The sequence below is a fragment of the Phoenix dactylifera genome, unplaced genomic scaffold (assembly GCF_009389715.1).
Source record: "Phoenix dactylifera cultivar Barhee BC4 unplaced genomic scaffold, palm_55x_up_171113_PBpolish2nd_filt_p 000222F, whole genome shotgun sequence".
NCBI lineage: Eukaryota > Viridiplantae > Streptophyta > Magnoliopsida > Arecales > Arecaceae > Phoenix > Phoenix dactylifera.
This window is the reverse complement of record NW_024067730.1, coordinates 164,357-174,956: the sequence shown is the minus strand read 5'-3', so window position 1 is coordinate 174,956 and position 10,600 is coordinate 164,357. Positions and strand designations below refer to the sequence as shown.

General features: G+C 41.4%; 1 protein-coding gene across 3 annotated transcripts; it reads right to left on the bottom strand.

Annotated features, from left to right (window-relative positions):
- Positions 1–4,133: 4,133 nt before the first annotated feature.
- Positions 4,134–8,726, bottom strand: LOC103720349 (putative disease resistance protein RGA3). Of its 3 annotated transcripts, none has more exons than XM_039117431.1 (3): positions 8,046–8,726; positions 5,263–7,961; positions 4,134–4,611 (listed from the first exon to the last, which is right to left on the bottom strand). In XM_039117431.1, the coding sequence occupies exons 1-3, from the start codon at positions 8,587–8,589 to the stop codon at positions 4,549–4,551; spliced, it is 3,306 nt and encodes a 1,101-aa protein (XP_038973359.1). In that variant the 5' UTR covers positions 8,590–8,726; the 3' UTR covers positions 4,134–4,548. The 3 variants fall into 3 exon arrangements, with proteins under 3 accessions (XP_038973359.1, XP_038973358.1, XP_008808230.1); XM_039117430.1 differs by having other exon boundaries at positions 5,263–8,181; positions 8,254–8,726; XM_008810008.4 differs by having other exon boundaries at positions 5,263–8,726.
- Positions 8,727–10,600: the final 1,874 nt, after the last annotated feature.

The window sequence follows — 10,600 nt, the reverse complement described above, 5'->3', positions numbered from 1 at the left end:
TCAAAAATTGGAGGTGCATCATTTTGTGAAAGTTCATTCACTCTCAGCTGAATCCATTACAACATACACTCAGCAAACAAAACAATGTGTGATTACCAATGTTTTTGGGTCCAAACAAAAAACAACAGTGCCCCGAGTTATTTAAGGAGCTTTCATTGGTTAGACAAAAGTGGCCGGGACCATGGGTATTGGCAGGAGATTTCGATACAATTAGGTACTCAAAAGAGAGAAAAGGACCCATCAATAACTCATTAACACCAGCAGAGTTTAACTACTTCGTCGAGAGCCATCAACTAATCAAGATTATGTTAATCACCTCAACTTTACTCGGTCCAATCTTGCAAAATTAGGCCGTTGCTTGCTTTCGTTGGAATGGTTATTGCTATTTCCACAATCTCATCCTTTTATCAAGACTACTTTTGATCACTTCCTCTTACCGCTCGAGTTCTATCCCAAACAAAGCAGTAATAAGTTCTGTCCTAAACAAAGCAGTAATAAGACCATTCATTTTGAAGGTTTTTGGCTGTCTATTCCTGGCTTTAATGACCTTGTAAAGGGCTAGTGGTCTGCAGCTCCATCTGTGGAAGATCTAGCAAAGAACTTGGTCATCAAACTTAGCTTTCTCCTCTCAAAACTGAAATCATGGAATATGTGTCACGCTCTAACGGTCTTAAACCTTTAAGCTCTGATGCTAAATCTGTTATGCCCCCAACCCAACACTCGGGTCCGGAATGCGACACTAGGGCAAAGCTCCAGAGAATATGCAAGGCTTGAAAATTTATCACAAACTCAATATCACTACATAATAATGATCTCAATTCATACTAAATAACCAAACTGATTCAATCACAAAATTTAATTATTCAACTAGTTCATTCCTTTCCATGTGATCTTAATTATAGCCAAGCAGCCATAACCAGGTACTAAGCAACATGCAACCTGCAATCTTGAAAAAAAAAAGAACAAGGGGGTTGTGAGTTTTACAGCCCAGTAAGAATTCTGAACCGCTTCACCATAAGTAATAAAAAAATAATCAATTAATAATGCCAGATAATTGAATATCATATCAATAGTCAGAAAACTCTTAAACAACATGTACATAAGTTCCTATTATCATGTTTTCAAACAAGTATATATATACATATATATATTTCATATATAACCAATTGTTCAACAACAATTTCTTATGTTATGTCATCCGTTTCTTATTAACTTGATTTTTAGATTTCTTATCAATTTTCCTTTCCGACTTTGGATTAACCAAGATCTAATACTGTATCACATTAAAGCTTGTGGTGGTTATCCGACCAATGTTATAGCTCTTGGTAGCTGTCCGGACCATGTTATAGCCCCTAGTGGCTATCCAACCCGCATTATAGCCCGTAGTGGCTTCTCGTGGAGGCTTCCCATGTGTCAACCTATAGGCACTATAACGAGATTAATCCAAACCATATCTTATCCTTCTCATTTAGTTATTGCTTTTGTCAAAGCAATTATCACATATACAATGAATTTCTCTTAAATTCAATGTATTTTTGTTCATATAATCATGTTCTCAACATCTGATATATATAATAACCACAGAAATATATCTATACTGAAAATTATATAAAAGCATATCATCACAGGCCAAATCGATATAAATCTTACGATGCAAATCGGCAATACAAACCAATAAACATATGTAGTAATTGAAGTAAGAGGAGAACCAGGTCTTATCAACAGAAGAAAGACTAGAACGGCAACACGTCAACAAGCTGTTTGAGGTAATTCTAAACCAAGAGGAAAAACTTTGGAGACAACGATCAAGACTTGACTGGCTAAAATTGGGAGACAAGAACACAGTTTTTCCATCTGAGTGCATGTAACAGAAGAAGGAAAAACAATATATCTTTCATCAAGCATCAAGATCATATTCTCTCAGAGCGGAAATCAAGAAAGCACTTTTTAGCATCTCAAAGAAAACAACTGTCAAGGTAGATTGGTAAGCTTGCTCAGAGATGATCGGATTGATCTAAATGATCTTGAATAGCCATTCTCTGAAAAAGAAATTGATCTAAATGACGGTTTCCCTGCTTCTATTTACCAGAACTTATGGCTCATGATCAAGGAGGACATCTGTAGATTCTTCTTTGAGATATACTCCAGCAGCATCGGTGTTGATAGATTGAACTATAGACCCATTAGTTTAATAAATCGAGTTCAGAAAATCTTCTCAAAAATGTCAAGTATCAGGTTGATAGATTGAACTCATCACCAATTCTTAATTTGCATTTATCAAAGGCAGGCAAATTAATGAATGCTATTTGAGTGCAGCGGAACCAGTCTCGATTTGCTGCTAAAAAAAAAAAACTGAAAGGTATCATGCTAAAACTCGACTCTGAAAAGGCATTTGATAACATTGACTGGTCCTTTCTTCTCTCCCTTCTTGAAGCTAGAAGATTGGGACACCAGTGATGTGCATGGATTAGTAATATACTTCAGTCTAGCAAACTTGCTCTTTTAATCAATGGTGAACCCACACGTTGGCTTATGGCTCAAAAAGGTCTGAGACAAGCGGAGCCTCTATCACTGTTCTAATTTATGCTCATCTCGGATGTGTTGGACGGAATCCTAAAACTTCCTCAAAAGAATAGGTTGGGTGTTGGTATAGGATCGTTGATATGGGTAACTATCTCAACTTACAATATGCGGACAATACTATCATTCTATGTGACGCAAAGAAGACTTTCTCAAATCTCAAGTTTCTCCTTTATACCTTTGAACTATTTTAAGGACCCCTGAGGATGTGTGTTTAGTCCCACATCGGTTATTCGCTGGATAGATCTTGGATATTTATATAGGATCAAGGAACCCAAATAATATTTTCCGGCTAGCCATTTTGGGTGAAGTTTTGGGTTGTGACAAATAGTATCAGAGTGGACCCAGCTCATAACCTATGTAGACCAGGGGACACTGCAGCACAGATCCATTGGGGTTGACCATGGGCCGATCATGATGTTTGTGATTAGATTTGAATGGATTTAAACTATTAGCCTAACGAGAACGTCAAAGTTCAAACGGAGGGAGTATCTGAGGACCCGTGCCCAAATAATACCTTCCGGCTAGTCATTTTGGGTGAGGTCCTGCGTTGTTACAACTATTGACAAATCTGAGAATCAACTTTGAGAAAAGCATCATCCTGAGATGTACTCAACTATCTGAGATTCCCTCTATCTAGTGGTAATCTGATTGGAATTTCCTTCTTGAAAAGATTGACAGAAAGTTAGTATCTTGAAAAGGAAAGTAACTGTCAATAGGAGGCCGATTATGCCTTGTTAATGCAGTCTTAAGTAGCATTTCTACATACTGGATGTTCTCCTTCCTTTTTTCCACAAGATATAATTGAAAGAATTGAGAAAAAGAGAAGGGAATTTTTGTGAAGCAGGACAAACAATATAGAGGCGGGCACTGCCTAGCGTGCTGGGAACAAGTATCCAGGCCTAAACAATTTGGGGGGCTTGGAGTAAAGGATTTGAAGCTTTTCAATCAGTGCCTCTGATTGAAAAGGTGGTGGAGGTATTTTACTGATCAAGATAGTGCATGGAGTAATTTTTAAACTACATCACTCATCCAAGTTGACCATAATTACCTCACAACAGAATCTACGCTTGGCGTCACTGGCTTGGAAAAATGTATTAAAGGTCAGATCAGTCTTCTGCTCAAGTTTCAGCTTTAAATTGGGTGATGGCACGCAAATTGCATTTTGGCATGACAACTGGGCTTTAAATGAACCTCCTAAGTATCAATTCCCGAGCTTGTTCCTGTTGACATCCAATCCAGACATTTATTTCACTAAGAGAGCTCATGCTGCATAGTGACCTCAAGAGTTTTTGTCACGAACAACTAAATGCTAGGGCATCGGAAGAACACTCAACTTTGTTTACAGTCATCACAGGTGAGGAACCAGACACTGTAATATGGAAATGGAACTCCAAAGGAATCTATATGGTGAAGGAAAGCTATCTGTTCTTCTGTCATGACGGCATCATTTTCCCAGTTTGGGAAACTCAACTGGAAAATGCCAATGCCAGAGACAATCAAGGTATTTAACTGGCTTGTTTATAACCATAAAATCCTAACTGCAGATAATCTGAAGAAGAGAGAGTTCCCAAATTGCACAATCCTTTTTTTGAATACAAAATATGATTGAATTCATAATATGTACATACAACGTTAAGACCGTGTCGATTTGCAAAAGCAAAATAAGCAAAGACATCAAATCATCATACAACAAAATGAACAAAGAAAGATAGTCACCCCAAAGTAGGCCACTGAAAAACTTATACCCTTGGGCATCTCTGCCCTTCATCAGTAGGATAGACATCATCTCCACTTTGTCAGACATTTTCTACAAACATTTCTCTCTTTTGTCCCATTTATTTTTCCTCACTCTTTGTTCTCACAAAAGGAGGTGAATAGATTGTTGACTTGGAATTAAATGGCCAAATGTTCTCTAACCCAAAGGAAAAATCAAATTTTCATGGAACATTCTATCGCCAAGTCTTTTCAATCTTCTTCAATTTCTTTGTCACTCTCTTCATTTTGTGTGCTCATAACCCATTCCTGAAACTGCACACAGACAGAGAGAGAGAGTGAGAGAGATCATAATGTATCAGAATTAAATCTCATGTTACGCTACAAAGGAAAAAAAAATCTTATGCCCACTTTGGCTCAAGCAAACTAACTGGTGAAGAGGATGGTAAAGCCTAAAAATTCTAAAAGTTGAGTTTTTCTTTCTTCCAACTTTCGTACTCATGATTGACCTGACCTTAGTGCACTGCTTCATGGCCTTCTCTATTGCAAAGGATTATGCTTTACAATTGACTTCTTCATAAGTTATGAATTGCTTTGCACTGAGTTCATGACCAAATGATAAAATGAAATCTGATCGCCAAAGCTTCTCTAGTGTTCAGGCACATCGATGGAAAATAATAATATCTTGCTTTTTCTTGTCCTTCTGATGTAAGTCATTGTTTCATTTGAGTTTGAGTTTTCTTATGAATTCCTAAATATACCTAGTTTTCTCGAGCATTGGAAATATATATATATATGTATATATGTCGAAGTACTATTTCTGAAACTTTCATGTTTGGTAAAAATTTCCACAAAGAAATGTTCTTTAAGCAGTTGTCTAATTAAATCATCAAAAAAATATGTATGCTTAAGTGATCCTTATTAATTTATCTTTGAAGCTTTATGATCCAGTTGCTTTGCACATACCTCATCGGCATCATAGTTCTCAACTAGAAAATTAGGCACCCGTGCCAACTGACTTCTTCCTTCTGATCTTTCACACCACTCCACCAGAAATGGACAACAGGATATCACCACATCCTTAAGCATTGGAGGAAGCTGCTCTTCCATCGCAAATTGAAGCACCGGGCAATTCTCAATCTTCAAATTTTCAAGTGATATCAAATTGTGCAGCCCAACCTGGGATGGCACTGAAGAAGAGGAAGAAGCCAGAGCCTTGGCAGCAGCAGATCCACCCCTACAATCTATAGTTGCAAGCTGTGAGCAGTCTGTGATCTCCAGCCTCTTAAGAGCCGGCATATTGTGCAAAGGAAGGCAAGTCAGTCCTTCACAGTACGCCACTTCTAAGGCCTCAAGCTTGGTGAGTTCTGTGGTATAAGACCATAATTGTTCCATGGACTCCCCTCCTATACATAAGCTGGTGAGAGATGGGGGAGCTGGGAGGATGCTCAGCTGCTTGCAGTCCCCTACATCAAGCTTCTTCAAGGATGGCGCGAGATCTTTCGGGATGATACCCAGTTTTGGGCAATCACGAAATATTAGCTCGGCAAGCTGAGGAAATGCACCTTCCTTCACTCCACTCCATGCCTCCCATTCAGGCATCCACTCGAATTGCAGCTCCTCCAATGCCGGGAATTGCTTAGTGCCGCAAAACTCTTGCTCGATGCGCCGAATGCTGCCCATTCCTGCTATGTGGAGATTTCTGAGAGATGATAGCTCGCCAAACGATGGAAGGGCTTCACATTTCTCGCAGATAAAGAGCTTTATAGTGACAAGATTGGACAAGGATGGATCCCCCAGCCATTTGGGAAATCTTGCACCATTGTAGTTTCGAATTTGCAACACCACAAGGTTGGGGTGAGGTTGGAGGCTCTCGAACACCACATCCTCCTCCTGGAAATGTTCCCAAGGCACGGCGAGCACTCCTCCAGATTCTGAGCTGCAGTTTGCTCCAAGCTTGGCTGCGGTCCGCTCATCATCAGAACTGAGGTTCAAATGACTGCACTTGTAGTCTGATTGGTGAACATACCAATCTAGTGTCAACCTCTGAAGATTTTTCTTGTTCATCAAATTGGCCTCCTTTGCATCCCATCCTCGAGCTACATTTCGGAGCCCAGAGATATGGAGGTCCCCTCCAAGATTTGCCATGTCCTTCAACTCCCCGATACCACAATGCCGACCATCTCCCCCCACATTGAATGCTGCAAGCTCTTGGAGACCAGTTAATCTGCCGATCCCAGATGGCATACAGACATATGAATCCTCCATTGTTGGCAGCTCTAAATGCCTCAGGTTGGCGAGGTTTCCAATGCCTTTTGGTAACTCACGAAGATTGTTGCAGTATGCCATCTCCAGTGTCTGCAGATAGTAAAGTCTACATAAGGATTCAGGAAGCTTACGGATCTTAGTGCTTCTGAGACTGAGGTATCGCAGGTGTTTCAGGCTGCCGATCGAATTTGGTAGCTCCTCTATGTCAGTGTAAGCCAAATCCAGACTCCGTAAGCATGGCAAATTCAGGAAGATATCATCTGGAATCTTGAGATGCACGAGATTCCCTTCCCACAAGCCTACTCCACCCCATGAATATATCAGCCTATAGATGAGTAGCAGCGAGCGTAGGGGCCTGGGCTTGTCGATAGAGTTCAATTGCATTGTCACTCTGGATCCATATGGGATCAAGGAGAGGTGGCGTGCTTCTGGAGAGAGACTGCGAAGGTCAGAATTCTCTGTCAGCAAGCACTCTTCCCCAGAAATGTATCGGCATAGATCAAGAAAGAGATCATGCATAACAAATTTTTCCTCGTCGCCAAATTCTAGCTTCCAGTGCTGGAAGAATGACCTCCCAAGCAAGTCATCGAAGCATTCGAAACCCATGTCCTCTGGTTCTTTGTCATCCCTTGTCTGGAGGAAGCCTTGCACCATCCACAGCCTGACCAATACATGCTTCTTGAACACAAAACCTTTTGGAAACACCGAGCAGTAAACAAAGCAGCGCTTCAAATGGACCGGCAAATGTTGGTAGCTAAGTTTCAGAGCTGGCAAGATCTTATTCTCAGTGTCTTCCAGATCCCATAGGTCACTCTGAAGAAGATCGACCCACTTCTCTTCATCATTCTCGAAGCGTAGGAGGCCTCCCAGTGCCTTTGCAGCTAGAGGCAAGCCTCCGCACTTGCTTGCAATCATCTTTCCGATCTCCACTAATTCCGGGTGTGCTCTCGGATCTCGCCCATCGAATGCCCATCTTCGAAACAGCCGCCAGCAATCTTCATCCGACAAGCAATCAAGTTGATAAAGAGGCATCGTCTGCACGATTCTAGCAACAGTTTCATTCCGAGTGGTCACAATGATTTTGCTCCCTTCTACATCTGATGCCAAGGCAGACCTTAACATCTCCCATAGCATCTGATCCTCATTCCATACGTCGTCCAATACAAGCAAGAATCTCTTGGCACTCAGCACCTCCTTGAGACATTCTTGAAGGGCACTCACTTCAGTAAGATCAGATGGGCTCTTGGTGATCGACTCGATGATCTCTTTCATCAGCCTTGCGACATTAAAGCTTCCATATAAGCTGATCCATTCCCTTGTATTGAAATGCTTGCATACTCTGGAATCATTGAAGACAAGCTGCGCTAATGTTGTCTTTCCGACTCCCGGCATGCCAACTATTGGAAGAACTGAAATATTACTCCCCTTGAAATCTTCTGATAATAACAATTTGATGAGCTTTATACAGTCTTCCTCTCTACCATGAATTTCCAATTGGCTAAGATTGGAGCTACTCGGAGGCTGCTTGTAATTGTCGACCACCCGCAATGGCCCATCTCCTTCTCGCAGTTGGAGAGCCACCCGTTCCGCTGCGATCTCATCGAACCTCTCTCGGATCTGCTTAATCCTACGTGCCAAGCTATCACGAAAAGAAGCTTCATTCAAAGGAGAAGGAATGAATTCACGTACCTCTCCTTGCTTCCTCTTGCCTGGGAATTTCATGGGAGCTCTACTCTCCAACTTGGACCGCAGCAACTCATATTCGAACTCATCGAGCACGTCCTCAGAGTCGCAGGCCACGGCTTTGAGCTCGCTCAGCCAGAGCTTGACAGACTCCTCTCGTATCTCCCTCTTCTCGGCATCATAGAGCACAGCTTCAATCGTCTCGAGGGTGGATTTTAGCTTGTTGAGATCTTCTTCCACACTATGTGGGTCAGAAGAGGATGAGCCCCCGAGGGATCTCCGAATGGGAGCTGCCAACTTATCGGTCATCCGAGTGATGGAAGAAAGAATTCCACTAGCCATTACTCCTCCCCTTGCTTGCTTCCTCCTTGTTGAAGGCTAATGGACAACGGGCTCGAGGCAGGTTGGTGGTGGTGTTCAGTGTTTGTTGTGGGCTTCAGAGGCGCTATAGATCTGAATGGAGCTTTCCAATGTCAGACAAATGGATGGGGACAATGAGCTGTCTGGGAATTTGACAAAGTTACAAAAGTTCGAACCTTATCGCCCATCGACAAGGACGGCCACTCATAGGTTGTTGGCGGTCACTTCTATGATTTTTTCTTTAGAGCTTTTTCAACCGCAGCCCGGTCTAAGCCGAATTCATAAAAAAAAAAAAAAATTTCTATTTTATCTTTAAGAGCTCGTTTGGTTCACGGAAAACATTTTTTCTCATAAAAATATAATTTTTGAGAAACAGATTTCTATAAAAAGAATGTCTGAAAAAAATACTTTTGGCATATTTGGTTGACCATGAAAAAGTAACAGATTTTGAAAGTGCTTATGTTTGGTTGACCATCCACATTCCTAAAAAAATTATATATAATTTCTATTATACCCTTAATAAAAATTAAGTTTTAATGCTTTGGATCGAATAAGAATCCTTGATTTGATGCTGAAGGGCCCTTTTGCGAAAAAATAAAAATGTTTTGATTTCCGGCTTACGGAAAAGTAACTTTCCTATGTTTTTCATGAAAAAGACTTTTTCTTGAAATGTGGAAATCATATTCCCACGGGAATACAACTTTTTCGTCTCTCTCTTTTGAAAATTCCAACCAAACAATAGGCATCTCTTTACTTTTTCGTTGATCATATTTTTCCTCCTTCTTTTCCCGCGAACCAAACGAGCCCTAAAGTTTTTCATGCGGTGGGCCTTCTTTGAGCCGGAGCCTTAGGTGACCATCTCAGCCGCCTAAGGGTTGTGCCAGCCTTATGCACGGAAGCTCCTTGGAGAGTTAAACCAAGAAAAATGGAATGACAGACGTCAAAGGCATTACTGGTCCATCAGGCGCAAGGTTGAATAACGGTTATTCACACGGTAATGGATCCCACTCGAGCTGTTATTGGTTCTTATAATTTGTAAAACGGAAAGATTATTATTTATTTCCAAAGATAATATTTTAAATTTTTATATTAAAAATTATTATTATTATTATGGCTATTTGTTTATACTAATACTTATTACCGTCAGGGACGAGAAAAAAATGATTTGTTTTATAAAGAGGATTTAATTTATCGAATGTTAATAGGAAAATGGTATACTAAGAAGAGTTTATTTAGTTTGGAGTGCATTGGCATGCTAGACTTTTTTAAGTTTTTTTTGTAAAAGTTGGAACTGATAGAGCTTTTCCTCTCCCATCAGTTTTGTAGATATGGAGATTAAAATAACATATAATAAAGACTAAGTAACAATATTATTTTTTGCTCATAATTATTAAAAATATTATTTTTCGACTAGATAGCAAGAGTGTAAGATGGGGGCAGTTTATGTGTGAGATACTGGGCTGAAGCCTGCAGCCCCTTTTGGAAGGGGCAGAGCAGGGGATCCCAATCGCGATCCTCTCCGACTTCTCCAAGCACAGGGACGCCGCGGCTGCACCGCGGTTGTTCCGCGTCCACCCCGTGGCCGCACGAGCAGCCGCTAATTTCGCCCCATCGCCGCGATTCCCGCGGCAGAGAACCATTGGAATTGGGCGATAAAACCCCCATTCCTCTTCCTAAGATCACCTCCGAGCCGTCCTCCCTCTCCTCTGTCTCCTCCTATCTTCTCCTCCTGCTCCGGTGGCCGGCATGCCACCTCGTCTGAGCGCCGTCCAAAGACCTTTCCGTGATCCATTTTCTCTCTGTTTCGAGATCGGCTTTATACTGCCGCCGCCGCCGCCGCTGTGAGATCCGCTGCTTGACTGCCAGACTGAGCCACCTGCGGCCGGGATCCGCCGCCTCCGTCGACTGCCGGTAAGCCTCTTCTTCTTGCTATTCATTCTCTTGCCAAATAAGCTTTGAGATTTTCTGTTTCGGCCCCATGAACCGAGACCGT